The following is a 15,888-nucleotide window of genomic DNA, read 5'->3' as shown; positions in this document are numbered from 1 at the left end:
TCTTTCAAAGTGAAGCAGTCAGATTCAGGGAATCTTTGAATAAGACTTGGTGCCTGGGGCGGCGTGGGGCGGGGTGTGGCGCACCTCTGATCTCCTAATAGTAAATGCAGCACTTGTCTCCACCCCCGGCTCAGGGCCGACAGCATGGACACCCCCCACCACCACCACCACCACTGTGCTGAGCTGTCACTTCCCTTGCTTCCTAGTCCTAAGTGTAATTGTGAACTGGAAACACAATGGAACTGGTGAAGGATTTATTCATTATGACTGAAAAGGCAAACCTTTGTTTAGGGTCTCTCGGTGGGTTCTGCTATACAATTGTTGGCCATTTTATTCACCTCCTAACATCTCTCAGGTCGATGCCCTCAGACCACAGCTGAGATTAGCTGGATAACAATCAGCATGGGAGACAGTTTTCTCAGTCGGCTGAAGCCGTCACACTGAGGGGCCCCTCATCTGGGAGCTGCTGACCGAGCACCATAGTCTGGGAGCGCCACACAGGCAACACGGGAGAGTGAAGCTGGCTCAGCCTCAGGGTCCTTAGGGCCATTTAATTTCTGAAATTCTAAAGTGGACAATGCATGATGGCTATCTGCACCATGCAAACCTTCAGTCTGGGCCACCGGAGAAATGGTCCACACAACAAAAGCTTCCGTAGGTGGTCTGGATGGCTGTTGGCAGGCACAGAGGAATCACTCCTTCACCTTGGATCACTTCAAGAAAATCCATCTGCCTTCTCTTCTCATTTTAAGCTGCCATTCTGAACCAGCTGTAAATACTCTTTATGGAGTTTTTCCTGACCTTCGAAAAGTTTCTTTAGCTTCTTTGTTTGTCCTTTGCTGAGTTCTTTGCCCTCTGCATCATGGGTGGGAAATCCCTGTAACATTAACAGCAGACTGCTTTCAGAGTCGTTTCCCATAATTAGGTAACTTCCTAGTACGCCATTTCCCTCTTTCTGCCCAGGTGTCTCACAGCAAGGACGGCTGTAAAAGGCGGCACCACGTACTGAGTCGGGGCCTTGGATCAGACCAGCTCTTGGCTGGTAGCTCTGACATTCTAGGAATCTACACCCAACAACAGTCAAGTCTCAGACTTGTAATTTATCAGTTCAGGGAACTCCTGATGAGGAAGCCCCTTCCACCAGTGCAAGTCAACACATTCTCTGCCACATAAGAATCTTAGAGCATTGCCAGAGTTACTGAGAGACACAATGGCTTGCCCAGGGTCACACAGCCAGGACGTGGCAGACATGGGGAATAAATCTTGGCCTTCCTGACTCCCAGGCCAGCTCTCCAGCCACTATTCCACATTGCCCCTCTCATACCTTGCCTGCCTGAGCCTTTCTCCCCTCATTTATAAAAGAAAAAGGAAAGGAACAATCCCTGTCTCTTCTCACAGAAGTTCATGTAGTAGACTTTCATCTGGGAAGTGCTGGGAGTAGGAAGGAGTCAAGCACTCTTTTTCATTTTTATCAAACTGGCTAGAAAGTTATAAATAGATAAAGGAACTAACATGGCAGATCCTGAAGGCTGAAAGCAATTTGAGACAGAAGACATATTACTGGGATATAAATTTTCCTCAGGGAAGACAGGAGACACATTTATCTGGGCTACTGTTGCTGGGTCAGCCTGCCATGTTCACTGAGAAGCCAGATGAGGAAGCGTTAGCTATAGCTCCACACAAGGCTGGTGGGCCTGATACCTGGTAGGGAAGTAGATGTGTGGGAGAGCCCTTGCTACAGAGACCAGGAACTAGGCTCTCCTGGCTGCTCTGGCAGGGAAATGGATAGTGGAGAAGGGTGCAGAGAAAATACCAATCAAACAGATGGTGAGGCAACCCTTTCTTACAACACCAACTTGGTTGGGTATCTTCACCCTCCTAAACTTATTGATCCCAATGTCCATTTAGTAGAGATAAAAAGATTCCTTACATTTTCATCAAACTTGGAGTATTTATCATTTTCTGACAGAAACATTTTGCTTGGTGGTATCTTCATCTTTGCGAGTTTGGCCGCCTGTAACACACAGATATGAGTCACTGCCAACAACAGAGAGTTCCAGTGTTTCCATGACAGTTATGCCAACAGCCACAGGGATCACAAGAGACCCCAGCAGAATCAAAGGGCCTGCAAACCCCCCTAGCTGGGCCAGGGAAATGTGGACCGAACAATGGCAGCAGGAGAAGCCCAGAGAGCCCCAGGGGCCACAGTGCTCACGCACAGCCCACTCACCCCTTTGGGTCACTTCACTTGGACAACTTACTTCCTGCTCCTGCTTCTTCCGCGTGGCATCTTCCTTCTTCTTCTTTTTCTCTTCTTCAGCCTGGGGGACACAGTGAAAAGTTACATTATTATGTCACGGCTGTCACAGGCAAGTGGCATGGGTGGGTGAGCTCAGAGTTTGTAGCTGTCAGTCCTGAGTGAGCTTTCCCCTAAGGGAAGGCAGGCCGGCCTCTACCCCACTGGTCAGCAGGAGGGACTGACTGCTGCAGGGCACCTGAGCCCCTTGTGGGAGCAGGCCGAAAGCTTACCTGGCCTCCGTGTGGGCTCCCTCCTAGCCCTGAGCATCTCCTTACTGCCCACCAGGGAGCAGGAAGGGAGAAGAGAGGGGCCATTGCTGGAAGTGCTGCTGGCCTTTGGCCAGAGCACTGGCATGTTTCCTAACTGCAGACTCTGTTGTCATGAGATTCCATCTGTTGCCAACACTAAATGCTCCCTGAGCAGAAGCTTCACTATGGGACTTAAAAGAGCATCAAAATGACTCATGAAAATGTCCTGCTGCCAGTTCCCAGCCCTGCCTGGAGACAGAGAAGAGGAAGAAGAAGAGGGTCCCCTAAGCCCCTCTCGCCTCCCTGAAGCTTCACCTTCAGAGTCAAACTTGAGAACACATTCTAGGGGAAAACTAGACAATGAAGTGCTTTGCCCAAGGCTCTGTCACAGCCTCGCTCTCTAGCAGTAGGCGCTCTGTAAGACCAGCAGCCAGTCAGAGCATGCTGGGAGCATCCTCCCACGGCTCAAGGAGGATACTGTCCATGTTAACGAGGTGTGTGCCCTGCCCCAGGCCCGAATCGGGAGGCTCAGCCAACTAAACCAATGCTGGGCACTTCTCTGCTACCGTGCAGAAAACAGCTTTATTTCACCATCCCAAGCATTAACGAAACACCTGCTATCAGCAGGGAGGAGGGAAGAAGAGTATATATACCTCTCCTTGGAACTCTGTGTATGACAAGGGCAAGGCATGGAAGGAAGGAGGGAGAGAGAGGAAGGGAAGGGAAGAGAGGAGAGGGAGAGACAGAAAGAGGGAGAGGGGGAGAGAGAGACAGAGAGAAGGGGGGATGGAGCATGGCAGGGAAAGAGAGGAGAGGAAGAGAGACAGAGACAGAAAGAAAAGGGGGGTGGGGCATGACAGGGAGGGAGGGAGAGAGAGAGAGAGAGACAGAGACAGAGACAGAGAGAGACACAGAGAGAGAAGGGGGGTGGGGCATGGCAGGGAGGGAGAGAAGGCAGAGAGGGAGAGAGGGAGGGAGAGAGAGGGAGAGAGAGGAGCAGCATGTCAGGAGGGGCCCAGTGTGAACAAAGCAGCAGAAGGACAACCACAGGACCTTCAATCTGGAGCTAAAAGGGCAGTTAGGGGCCATCACGTCAAACCCTCTCATTTCCAGATGTGGAAACTGATGCCCATGGAAATGAAGCTCTGCCTCAGGTCTCACTGGTGGTCAGTGTCATGGAACAGAGAAAGGTTCCAATGAGGGCAGGGGCCTAATGAAGGGGGAGGCTGAGGAAGCCTGATGAGTGATGAGGCAGGACGGGCCCATGAAAAGAACCCAGCCACCCATAGCTGGGTCTGGTTCTGTCCCAGCCCTATCTGGTCCTCAGTTTCTTCCTGTGTAACACAAGAGGGTTGAACCAGCTGGTTTTCTGTTACCCCTTAGAGTGCTGTGGCCCCTGGGCATCTGTGGGCAGCAATCCTTGGGATAAGTCTCCCATGGCAACAGGAGGAGATGGGAAGGGACAGGTTGAGCAACATTAGGATGGAGAGTCTAGAGGACTTGGAGTCTGGTCAGTGCAGGAGGAGTCAGGGATAATGCTGAGGTTTTGAACAGCGGCAGCCACAAGGACATCCTCACCACTGTCTGACTCTAGTAAAGCCGGAGGATCCAGGGTTTTTGGGGAGAAGGAGTTGGCCAGGACAGTGGCAGTGAGGGACATTCCCACAGGCTGACTCGGTGATCTGGGCTGGAGCATGGGAGACTGGGCATAACCCTGGGTGAGGTCCCACAACACTAACCAGCTAGGAGGCTAGTCAGGTCAGTGGTCAGGAGGCGCCTCAGGCCCTCTCCGTATTCAGCTGACATCACTGAGACTTTAACTGGACCATGCCAGAACAATCACTGAGTAACAAATGCCCCATTGCCTGCCACCTGTCCTCCATGTCGCCTGCTGGCGGCGCTGAGCGCCTGCCTGGGGTCAGATAGCCCTCGAGGTCCAGCTTCCACAAGTGAGTCAGAGACGGGGAGTCCCGAGCCCAAGGGCAAGGCTCACACGCTGGTGCGCCCATCAGGATCCTCCCCACATATGCACAGCTCCAGGAAGGGACCATCCAACAGCCCCCCAAATCTCGGCATTCTGGACACCCATGATGTTCTTCAGGTGGAGGCACAAGACAGATACAAGCCAAGCATGCGACAGAGACGAGCCTGAATTGGAACCCCTTGAGAACACAGTACTAAGCATATGCACGTTCCCTGAGGGCAGGCCAGGAAGGGCAGCCTTCCTCCGGGTCACCAGGAGCTCTCGGGCAGGTCCCTCCTCCACCGGCACAGCTCTCACCAGCCCTGGCCAGGCCCAGCAGAGCTGCCCCCTGTCCCCGATCTGGGGGCCCGGAGCCACCTTGTCATGCGGGTCAGGCCACAGAGAATGGCAGTGTTGCTGGGAGACACTACTTTGCACTGAACTGATGTAGCTGGTCAGGATGGGAATGAACAGGCCCTAAGAAGGACAAGGTTTGGCCTTCAAGGCCTCTTAGACTTAGGAACCTCATTCATTCCATGACATGTTTCTTGAGCCAGCCCCCGATGAAGCCTGCTGTGTGCTGGGGGTGTGTCTGGCCCTGCCTGAAGGCCCCCTCCCTGTCTCTCAGGGCTGGTAAAAGCCTTCATCAGGTAACAAGCATCTCTCCTGGGCCACGGGCAGAATGGAGAGGACAGAGCTGCCCACAAGCAGGTGGTGACTCCATTCAGATCTTCAAAAACCTAGACTTCTCCCTGCCCTCCCCTCTTACTTTCTAAAATTCTGAACCAAGGGAATGGCCACACATGGAACAGCCCAGAAAAGAGGGTCCTGTGTCTGCACTGCAGAGTCAGGGATGCTGGATGTGCAAACCTCCCTGGCCTGGGAATCCCTTCCTTCTTGGCAGCTGCCTGGCCGAGGGGGCTCAGAGGGTTTGGAGTCAGTGTTGTCTGTCACTCGAGAGTCTCACCAAGAGCTTCACGCCGGTGAATTAACTCCAACTTTTTGTCCTTCATTTGAACTCGGGGCCAGTGGGGCTCATTTCTGATTAGCCCCCAGCCCAACCCCCATGGCCTCCCATCCTCCAGACTGATCTCACTATGCTGCAAAGACCGTTCCTGGGCCTCTCTCCTCCCACACAGAACCACCACTGTTCAACACCCTCAAACAGAAAATGGCCTTAAATTCAAGGCTTCCTCCTCTTTTCAGAAACAAACCTTTTTTTTTTCTTCTCTCTCCTTTAATAAGGTGTCTCTGTCCACCAATTTGAGCACGGTCGGAAGGCCTGCAAAGCAAGTTGTTTGGTTACGGGAGCAGCTGGACTGAAGAGCAGCCTCAGTGCTCCTCCCCACCCAGGAGGCCCCAAAGGGAAGGGTGAAGTGGTGAAAAGTGGTGAAAGCAATGACTCCTGGACACTGGGGGTTCACCTTAGAGACCTGGGAAGGAAGCCCAGCCATCCACCCAAGGTGACATTTCCCACCTTCCTTTGGTAATCAGCTGTGCAGAATTCCCACCAGGGTCTTTCTCTGCTCTGAGCTACTTGGATCTGACCCTAGAAACAGACCCCAAGATGCCCAAGTTACCTTCGTGGTCTTCTAGCCGTACTCCGAGCTCGGGGAGAATGTCATCACGGAGGGCATCGCTGAGCTGCAGCACCTCAGTGACTGGGCAACAGAAGGTAAGGGGTCAGTATCTCCCAACATACCCAGGCACACTGGGCAGCATGACAGGGAAGCCTTGAAAGGCTCTGGGAAGGAACCCCTCCAGCTTGAAACTGGGGGCCAGTGGATTCATTTAAGTCAAAGAAAAGGATGTGAACAGAAGACCCAAGGGAATGCCTTCTCTCTCCTTCCCTCCTGCCTTCCCTTTTTTCTTCCTTCTTTCCTTCCTTCCTTCCTTCCTTCCTTCCTTCCTTCCTTCCTTCCTCCCTCCCTCCCTCCTTTCCTTCCTTCTCCAAGAGTGGGACATCACTGCACTGCCACTGCTTTTCTAACCCAAACATCAGGCTATACTGGTTGCTCCCTGGCACCCAGCACTCAGGACATGCTGAGAACCCCCCTGCTCTTCTGGCCTGCCTTCAGAGGTGGGAACACATCCTTTTGGCCATCTGGAGCCAGAAGAAGAGGACAGCACAAATCTCCATCCTCTGGGGATGGACTTCAGTGCTGGGAAGAACTCAAAATCCCGAAGAACCAAATCTGATGAACAGGGTAGGAGAGTAATCTCTTAACTCCTCTCGTAGAAAAAAAATGTCAATCACCGCCCCCCTCCCCGGGCAAAGAGGGAAGCCAAGGCAGGGAGTGGTCAAGTGCTGCCAACCTCCTGGGCACTCTCCCAGGGCTCCCAAACTGCCAGAATGCAGGGGCTAGCCCATGACCCTCCCAGTGTCTCTACAGGGGCAGCATCCTGAGCTCCTTCACTTGAGACAGAGGGTGGAGTGGGTCCCCCCCGCCCTGCCCTGTACATCATCTCCTCTCTGTTCCCAACACAATCACCCCATCAGAGGCAGCCTTCCCACTCTTGCCTGGGCCACTGCCTGGGTCTGCCATTTCCAACCAGCCCCAAGGGTCTGCCAGAGCCATCTTATTCAGGCACAGATCAGGTCGCGCCATTCTGACGCTCCTTTGACAAAGCCCTGCTGCCTCACCAGCAGCTGCTAACGCTCCACTTGGAGCCCCTCTGAGCTCTGTGCCTTGTAAACGCAGCCCTGAACTTCGGGTCACTCACACAATATGTCCTCCTCTCCCTGTCCCCAGGAGAAAGTATGCTCCCTGAGGGCAGACGCAGCTTGTTTCCTCTGCCCTACCAGTGCCCAGCACTGGGCTGTGTGTTCAGCAGGTGGCTAATGGTTAGTGGAAAGGTATTTTCATCAGCCAAGTTACTCTACCCTATTTTTTAATGCCTTCCCAGATTTCTCAGGTCCATATAATAAACCCCCGACACTTCTCTGATTCAGGCAGAGAGCACTGTGGGCCTTCTGCTCCTCCATCATACCCTACAGTCCCAGAAGGCACCTGTGGTTCCCTACCAGTATTCACAATAGAGCCCACCCACAGTAAAATGTGACCTGGAGATGCTGAAGTGGCCCAAGACCCTCCACACAGAGATGGCTCCAGACCCCAGCCCATGGCCCTTCCCTGTTTATGCAGACTGCCTGGGGAGACCTAGTCAGGGTCAGCTCTGCCAAAGCACTGGAGCCTTCCTGCCAATTGTGACCCAAGCACCATTGGGAGAAGAGCCCACGAGGGCTCCAGATAAGGAAGCAGATGGAAGCACAGGGAGCTGGGAAAAGATTCTCCTGTCGACTATCAATGCAGCCTGATTGGGATGGGTGTAGAGAAGCCCACCAGGCGTGGGTTTGGTTCTGGGCATCATGATTTACAAAAGTCAGGGAGGAAACAGCCTGGATGGGGAAGGACCAGAGAAAGCAGCTGGGACCCCAACAGACAGTGGCTGTTGGCCCAGCAGAAGAGGGGGCGGTCAGGCTCTGTCTGGCCCCAGGGGGCAGAGCCAAGAGTTTTCAAGAGGCCCCTTTTCAATTATATCTCAGTGTCAGAAAGAACTTCGCATGATTCAGAGCTCTCCACAAATGGAGGTGGTAGTGTGTTCCCTGTCCCCGGAGGGCTTCAGACAGAAGCCGGCTGACAGTTTCTTGGAATGGGGTTGGGGGGGAAATCTTTTTCCAGGTGCAGGTTCAGTGAGATGCCTTTGAGGGCACTGAGGCCAGTTCTGAAAATCTATGAGATCTGGTTACAAGAATACTTCCAACTCTTTTTAATGACTTTGGAGATTCTCCTGAAGTAGTTTCTATCTCACTGCCAAAGAAGCTTCTAAAAAGTGCTGAGAAGAGGACAAAGAAGCGAGATCAATCCCCTAGGGTGCAGGGAAAGGGCAGCACGAACCCCTGGCCTTGGTTCTCCCAGAGGAGTCAGCCCAGGAAGAACAGTGGTACAGCTCGACCACCGATCCTCATGAGGCACCTCTGACACTGAGGATGTGGACCAAAAGGACCCTGTCCCTGGCCTCAGGACAGTGACAGTCTGCCAGGGGAGGGAGGCAGAGATAGGCAAGTACAAAATCACACCAAGTCAAAGGACCCAGAGCCAACATGGGCAGCAGATGAGAAAAGCGTTGGACTATGTGAAGGTGGCTGGCCAGCCAGGGATTCAGAAAGGGAGGAGAGAATTCCAGGCATGGCCCCCATTCATTTGGGCAAAGGCAGAAAGGCAGACTCGGGGATGTTGTGTACAGGAATCAGCCCATTTTACCGGAGTGGAGACTGAGTGGAGGGGAGTCTACAACATGAGTCTTAAGGGCCAGCATTCAACACCAGAGAACCATCTAGAAGCCAGTCTTTTGAAGGGCAGGGCTGTGGCAGTGACATGATCAGAGCCGTGTTCTGGGAGCACCAACTGTGTGGAGAAGGGCCTAGAAGAGGGGAGACTAAGGAGGGAGGCCACAGCAGCAGAGGGAAGTGGCCAGAGGCAGAATGGAGGAGGTAGGGCAGCTGAGTGGCTGTGGGACTGAGGAAGACGATGCCAAGGTCGTGAACCTGGGGGAGTGGAAGGATGACAGTGTCCTTGGCTGGAGGGGACCTGGGCTCGGAGGGAACAATGATTGTGGTCTGGTGACAAGCCGACTTTGAGATACCTGTGGGACACCCATAGGGAACTGTCCAGCACACGGGTGGTGATGTGAGCCTGCAGGTCAGGAGAGGGTTAGGACCCAAGGATGCAAGATGTGCAAATTTGGTGGCAAGATGTGCCACCTCCAATGTTCGCATGGACTATGTGCCCAACCCGGGGCAGAGCCTTCTGAGCTTGTATTGGTCTGATGAGCCACGGTCAGAGGCACAGACACCGGACTCTAGCAGAGTCATTCTGGTCCTCCTCGGGAATGAGGGACAACAATTAACCCAGGACCCAACTTGGAGACTTGGCAGTCATTGGCATAAGCCACAGGATTTGGTGAGATGACCAAGGGGGACAGGGAAGGACAGGCCCCAGAACAGAGTCCTAGGAGAACAGCCCCCTTGGAGGAATCTCTCAGGAATCAAACTGTGAAGTCATCCCAGCAAAGAGGAAAAGGGAGCACTGTCTGAGGGGGCCATCATCCAACATGTGGAAAAACTGCACAGGAAGTGGCCTCCTGACCCGGTCCTAGGATGAGGTTGGGTGGCAAGGACCACGCAGGACAGTACAGGGAGCCTGTACTGGGGACGAGGGCCAGAGAAGGAGGGAGCCACGGTGGCCACAGGGAAGAGGCAGAGGGCACAGGACCCTCTCTTCCAGGCAGGCACTTATCAAGCACCTACTATGTGCCAGCAGGCACTGTGAGAGGAGCCAGACAAACCCTGTTCTTGCAGAGATGATGCTCTACTGGAAAGGTAAGAAAGAAGAGAAATGGGTCCAAGGGAGTGGGCTGGATCAGCATCCCAGGCGCCCAGAAGAACAGGTGGCCCCAGTGGCCACACTGCTGTCAGCATCTTCAAGAGATCCTGGAAAACACGCTCTGCCCAGATTCTAAACGCAGAGAAGAGGATGCAGCCGGGGTGGGCCGGCCTGACGCTGAGTGGTGGCAGGAATCTAGCATTGATGTACGGAAGAGTTCAGCTCAGTCAGGAGCAGGCCGGGCCACCAGGCACTGAGGGGTGTCCTTTCCCCTTCCCTTTCCTCTCTGAGCCCATAATCCTGGAGCTCCTCAGGCTCCCTGAGCTAGCACTCAGCACCTACAAGCTTCCTGGAGATGGAGGACCTACAGGCCTTCCCAGCCATCCTTGGTGGCCTGGCACAGAGCAGGGCAGAAGGCTCCTGTCTGACACAAGGATTAGGCATCAGCTGAGCTCCTTGGCCTCTTCCAGAAGCTTCTCTGATACTGCTGAGACTCCCAGCCTCAGGTTCATTCAAGAACCACTTAACATCTTTCTCTGGGACCAATTCCATTAATAATTCAAACTTCTTTCAGAGACAGAGATTTAGGCCAAAATTGAAGAGCAGAGAGCACTTCTCCAATATGTATATCCTTTTCCAAGGGAAGGTTAATGGAATATTTACCCTTAGCAAAAAAAAAAAAAACAATCTGCATGCAAAGCAGCTTCCTCCCCTGGCCCTGTTTTACTGAAATAGCAGCTGGCCAGGCCAGACAAGACAAGACTAGGCTAGCCTATACTAGGTCAGACCAGACTGGGCCACACCAGGCTAGGATGGGCCATGGCAGACCAGGCTAGGCTAGGCCAAGTCAGAATGGGCCAGACTAGACCAGGCTAGGCCAGGCTGGGCTAGGCCATACTAGGTCAGACCAGATCAGGCCAGGAAAGTAGGCTTTACTTTGCAGCCTCCAACTCAAACGTGGCTGTGCAATATAGGCTTGGTCCAGGCTTTGTCCTAAAATCTAGCATGGCACAAATCTGGCTAAGAGCTCAGCATGGGGACCTTCCCCTAACACTATTAAAATGCCACACATTGCAGTGTACCTGAGATTAGTCTGTGGCAGAGATTTCCTTCCCAAATTTCATTTCCCTACACTCACTCATGTGAGACACATTCTCCTGATGCTTGGCTCTTTAATCTCCTGGGGTGGGGGTGGAAAATTTGGGAAATCTTATGAAAATTCCAGATTAACAGCCCTCTGGAGGCTCGAGCAGAGACATGCTCCATCCCAGTCCCAACGGCACAGGATCTTGTACCTAATCTCAGAGCTTGTCTGAAGCTCACCAGCCTCTAAGCTCGGCATGGAGAGATGCTGAGTCTTCCAGCCCCCGCCCCCCGCCTTTGGGCGGTGCCCCCATTGCCCTTTTTCCATGAGCTCCTCCAGGCCAGCACCAATAGTAGCTTCAATGGATTTCTTCCTCTTCTGCCCTCTGGGATGCTGGGGCACCACACATGCAGCCTTGGGGATTTTTATTATCAGAAACCTAACTGCAACAGCATCTCTAGAGAGCCAGGGATGGCCCCCCAAGAACCCACTGAGGGGGCAGAATAAGGTGGAATCCCCACTTTACCAAAGAAGAAAGAGAGGCTTACAGAAATCCCGAGGGTGACAAAGAGCTGAGAGCCAAGGTGGGCCCATCCATGGGGGAAGAGACTGACATCCTCTTGTGGCCCAGCAAAGTCATGGCTCTCTATCACGCTACAACAGAAGGGTGACTCAGGAGAGCAGGGTAGCCCTGGGTGAATGGCTGCAGAAGGAGGGAGGCCCTGGGAGCCTCCGGCCCAGCCCTGTGACCCCCTGACGCACAGCCAGGCATCCCTTCACTGACCTGGCCCCTGCCTAGCTGTAACCCAGGGGATGGTGTCTACATTTTCTCCAGTGGTGGGGGAAGGAGGAAGGAGAAAAAAGAAATGCTTAGAATTTGAACAAGGACTTCATTTAAAAAGCTGGGGCCCAGTACGTGCTAATATGGGTTCTTGACTTCAATACCCTCATAGATTTTACTCTCTAATCATGGAGATTCCTTCTCATAGTGGTTTTCGTCTGTGGTTCCCCTTCACCTGATTTTAAAAATCATCCAAGGATCGTTCCTTCAGAGACTGAAGGGACCTTGGGTCATGCAGTCCCACCTGTCCATTTGGCAGATAGGGAAGCTGAGGCCAAAGAGGGGCAGCGACCTCCCCAGGGCCCACAGGCCCAAAGTGGGATCCACACCCAGACATTCTTCCCGCTTCTCCATGCTGCTCTCCAGAGAGGTCACAAAAGGACAGGAAAACAGCCTTAAAAAACGGCACAGGGCCCATCCTTAGGAGCCTAGAGTGGCCACTGGACACAACAAAGCTGAAAACCCAACCACTATTACTTGGAAGTGGCAACTCAATGCAACTCACTAAGCATTTATTAAGTGACTGCTGTGTGCCAGCCCCTGTGCCCTCACAGACCTTACAATCATCTTGGGGAATGGGCAGACCACTGTCCAGACACATAAGGTTCAAAGAAAAGGGCCGAGGGCCAGGCCACTGGTGATAGAGCCTTGAAGATAAGGACTGCGGAAGGTGGAGACAAGGAGGCGTGGAAGCCAGCCCGAGCAGTCTGAAGGAAGGTGGGAGGGAGGCCACCCAATTGACTGGGGAGTCACTGCAGGCTTTTTTAGCAGGACAGTGAAGTGGTCAGACCAGGGCAGGGCCGGTCCCTCTGAGATCCCTAAGGGCGTGATGGGAGGGGGGAGTGGCTAGGAAGAGAGCAGGGAAAACAGAAGAGGAGGAGCCAAGGTTCTGCAACAGGGACAGTGGCAGCAGTTTGGAGGAGCGGGCGGGTGTGTAAATGCCAGGCTGGACATCCTGTGGTCTGGTGTGAATCTTCCTAAGAAACACTCCAGGACTCCAAGAACCTAGGCTCTGGTCTGGTGCGACAGTGCTGCAGCCCCCAGAGCCCCCACCCCAGCCCTCCCTGTCTGCTCCCCAGTCCGTGAGTCCCCCCAAGGCTCCATCCTGGCCCCTTCTGTCTACACTCCCGCCTTGACCTCTGCAGCTCCCATGGACTGGAGCACCCTCTCAATGGAGAGGCCCCCAGAGCTGCCCAGCCTTTTCTCCAGAATTGGAGACAGTGGAATGGGGACATGTCCAAACAGAAGTCAAGATCTTTCCCCTCCACCCCAGGCCTCCTCCACACTGCACTCCCTCTGCCCGGGTCATGCATGAGGAGCCTTCCTGTTCCCGGGGGGGGGGGGGGGGGGGGGGGCCGCCATATCCGAGTGGGCCACTACCGTCTCCTTCTTCTCTCTAGGTGCTGCCCCCATCACCTTGGGCCTTGCCCACTGTGACAGCTTCTCTCCCTCCACACAGCAGCCCAGGCAACGTGCCCCTTAGGAATTCCCTCCCCCGGTTGACCTTTCCTGCCTCACTGGACAGCAGTCTACCAGCTTCCTGCCTGTTCCTTATCTCCATGTTACTGGGAGACTGAAGAGCAGAATCTGAGCGGAGGCAATCAGGGAATACCACATGGGTGCCCCCGTGGCCCCCCCTACCCCTCCGCGGCCCCTTCCTGCGCATTAGACTGGAAGCTCCCAGGGCAGACTCTGCACATCTATATTCACGTTCCCTGGGCTTGGTGCAGGGCCCGGCACACAGTAGGCTCTCTCTGAATTGTTTATCCTCATCTCTCTTAACATTTTACACTGGGAATATCCAATGTACTTTAAGGATCAGTTTTCTTTTTAAAATTTTACAAGAAAAAACACTTTTTAAAAATGTAAAGCTTCAGGGCAGCCAGGTGGGCAGTAAGGAGAGCACCGGCCCTGGAATCAGGAGGACCTGAGTTCAAATCTGGCCTTAGATGCTTCACACATGTACTAGCTATGTGACCTTGGGCAACTCATTTAACCTCAACTGCCCTGCCAAAAAGAAAAAAATGTAAAGCTTCTTACAGTAAAAGATGCTCATATTCCTGCATGGGGTGGTTTGGCTTCAGTGACCCTGAATGTGTGGATTCATTCACCCCAACTTTGACTTCTGCTTCAAGCCCAGGCCTCCCACAATCTTCCCCATAGCCTCATTTAAGATAGCCACTGCGTGCCCAGCCAGCGCCTGCCATGATAGCTAGCCATTCACGGGGCCCCGTGAGTGCATCTGTGTCCCATGGAGCAGGCCCACGGCCCTGGAGCCACGGCTGTCCCAGGACCCGCTGGCTCTGGAGCCCACAGGTGGCCCGGTACCGGCTGGCCCTGGAGCCCACATCTGGCCTGGGACCGGCTGGCCCAGGACGGGCTGGCACTGGAGCGTACGGCTGGCCGAGGACCCACTGGCCCTAAAGCCCATGGCTGGCCCAGGACCCACTGGCCCAGGACCGGCTGGCCCTGGAGCCCACATCTGGCCTGGGACCGGCTGGCCCAGAATGGGATGGCCCACAACAGGCTGGCCCAGGACCCGCTGGCTCTGGAGCCCACAGGTGGCCTGGGACCGGCTGGCCCTGGAGCCCACAGGTGGCCTGGGACCGGCTGGCCCTGGAGCCTACATCTGGCCTGGGACCGGCTGGCCCAGGACCATGTATCTTATTGCAAGTTTATAAACAGGAACAGATGAAAACCATAAGAACATCAAGAAAACTCAGTACTTGGAGGAGTTTAAATGAGCAGCTTGTGGGGAACATGCTCCCACCTTCCTCTGGGGCCAGGAAGAGTGTCCCCAGCAGGACCCGAATGAATGCCCTCCTCCCCCACCCCACAGCTGGGGACGACCACATATCACCATCAGAGCGAGACTAAAAAACCCGGGGCCACAGCACACCTGGTCCTGGAAAGACTGCTAAATGCCACCACACGGAACAGAACATGACATGCCATTCTAGACACAGCAGGGAGCCACATCCCCAGGCCTGGCAGCCCTCGATCCCAGGAACTCTTTGGCTATCGGATCCCACTGCTGACTCACATGGTGCTTCAGGTCCACTCAAACCCCCAGATCTTTTTCAAATCTGACTACAGGCATCTAAGTGTGTGCCTCTCCCTCCCCAGCTGGCTCTTTCCTTAAGTTCCTGATAAAACTCCCAAAGCACACTGAACAAGAGAGCGGCCCTTTCCTGTGTCCAATGGTCACTCTCTAGGCCGGGTACCTGCTGAAACAGCAAGGAAACACTCAGGAATTACAAACCCCCTCCTCTTATTTGACTGAAAACACCTTAAAGCGACACTGCTGAGAGATTCCCAAGAGCCACTGAGGGGGGGAGCTCATTTCTCTCTTCCCTCAGCTCGGTGCGCCCCCCCTCCGCCCTCATCCCGGAAGGCCTTTGGTACGGGAGTCAGACCCAGAACGCCTCCTGGAGGGGCTCCTACTATGGCCTCCAGCCTTAGTCTCTAACAATGGAGCTTCCTTCTGATGGGGTGCTTGGACCCTAATTCTAACACTTCTCCTTAGCCTCTGCTTGGGTGCCTGTGCCTGGACCCCAATTCCAAAACCACATCTAGTTCTAAAATCACATCTCTTCCTAGCTTCAATGCGTTGGCCCCAGCAGTTGCTCTCCAGTTCAAGGGCAGCATGCCTTAGCCAAACACTTATCTCTCCTCCTGATACTGCGGCCAGCTGCACATATAGAATTTATTGGTCTGGCTCCTTGTGTATTGCTAATTGGCTGTGCACTGGGACATAACAATATTTACTACTGACTGACCTTACTGATGTGTATCCTAGACATAGTCAAATGTATACTCCTTTACATTCATTTTGTCTAACAAGATGTTTGATGAAAGCCACCTGGATATTCCCACTCCGATGTGACTGTTGGTTGACTTAGTGATGTTTCAAGGTCAAAACCACACCTCCAGGTCACCTCCCCCCCACCCCCGCCCCGGGCTATTTCCCAGTGAACTCTGGGTAAGACACCTGGGCAGTAGATACAAAAAGTGCATGTTCCTTTAAGAACTGACCACCTCTTAACCACTCCCTAATCCCATCCCA

The 15,888-nt window shown here is 53.8% G+C and overlaps 1 protein-coding gene across 2 annotated transcripts in view; it reads right to left on the bottom strand.

Moving 5' to 3' along the window:
- Nucleotides 1–237: 237 nt before the first annotated feature.
- The window catches only part of CARS1 (cysteinyl-tRNA synthetase 1), a 53,606-nt gene continuing 37,955 nt past the window's right edge, over nucleotides 238–15,888 (bottom strand). For both annotated transcript variants that reach the window (XM_036764552.1, XM_036764553.1), the window contains 5 exons: nucleotides 6,091–6,171; nucleotides 5,725–5,792; nucleotides 2,262–2,321; nucleotides 1,931–2,014; nucleotides 238–877 (listed from right to left, as the gene is read on the bottom strand). In XM_036764552.1, coding sequence (XP_036620447.1) covers nucleotides 743–877; nucleotides 1,931–2,014; nucleotides 2,262–2,321; nucleotides 5,725–5,792; nucleotides 6,091–6,171 — 428 coding nt within the window. In that variant the 3' untranslated portion in view covers nucleotides 238–742. The remainder of the gene's footprint in view (nucleotides 878–1,930; nucleotides 2,015–2,261; nucleotides 2,322–5,724; nucleotides 5,793–6,090; nucleotides 6,172–15,888) is intronic.

The sequence above is a fragment of the Trichosurus vulpecula genome, chromosome 6 (genome assembly GCF_011100635.1).
Source record: "Trichosurus vulpecula isolate mTriVul1 chromosome 6, mTriVul1.pri, whole genome shotgun sequence".
Classification (NCBI taxonomy): Eukaryota; Metazoa; Chordata; class Mammalia; order Diprotodontia; family Phalangeridae; genus Trichosurus; species Trichosurus vulpecula.
This window is presented reverse-complemented; position numbering and strand designations above follow the sequence as displayed.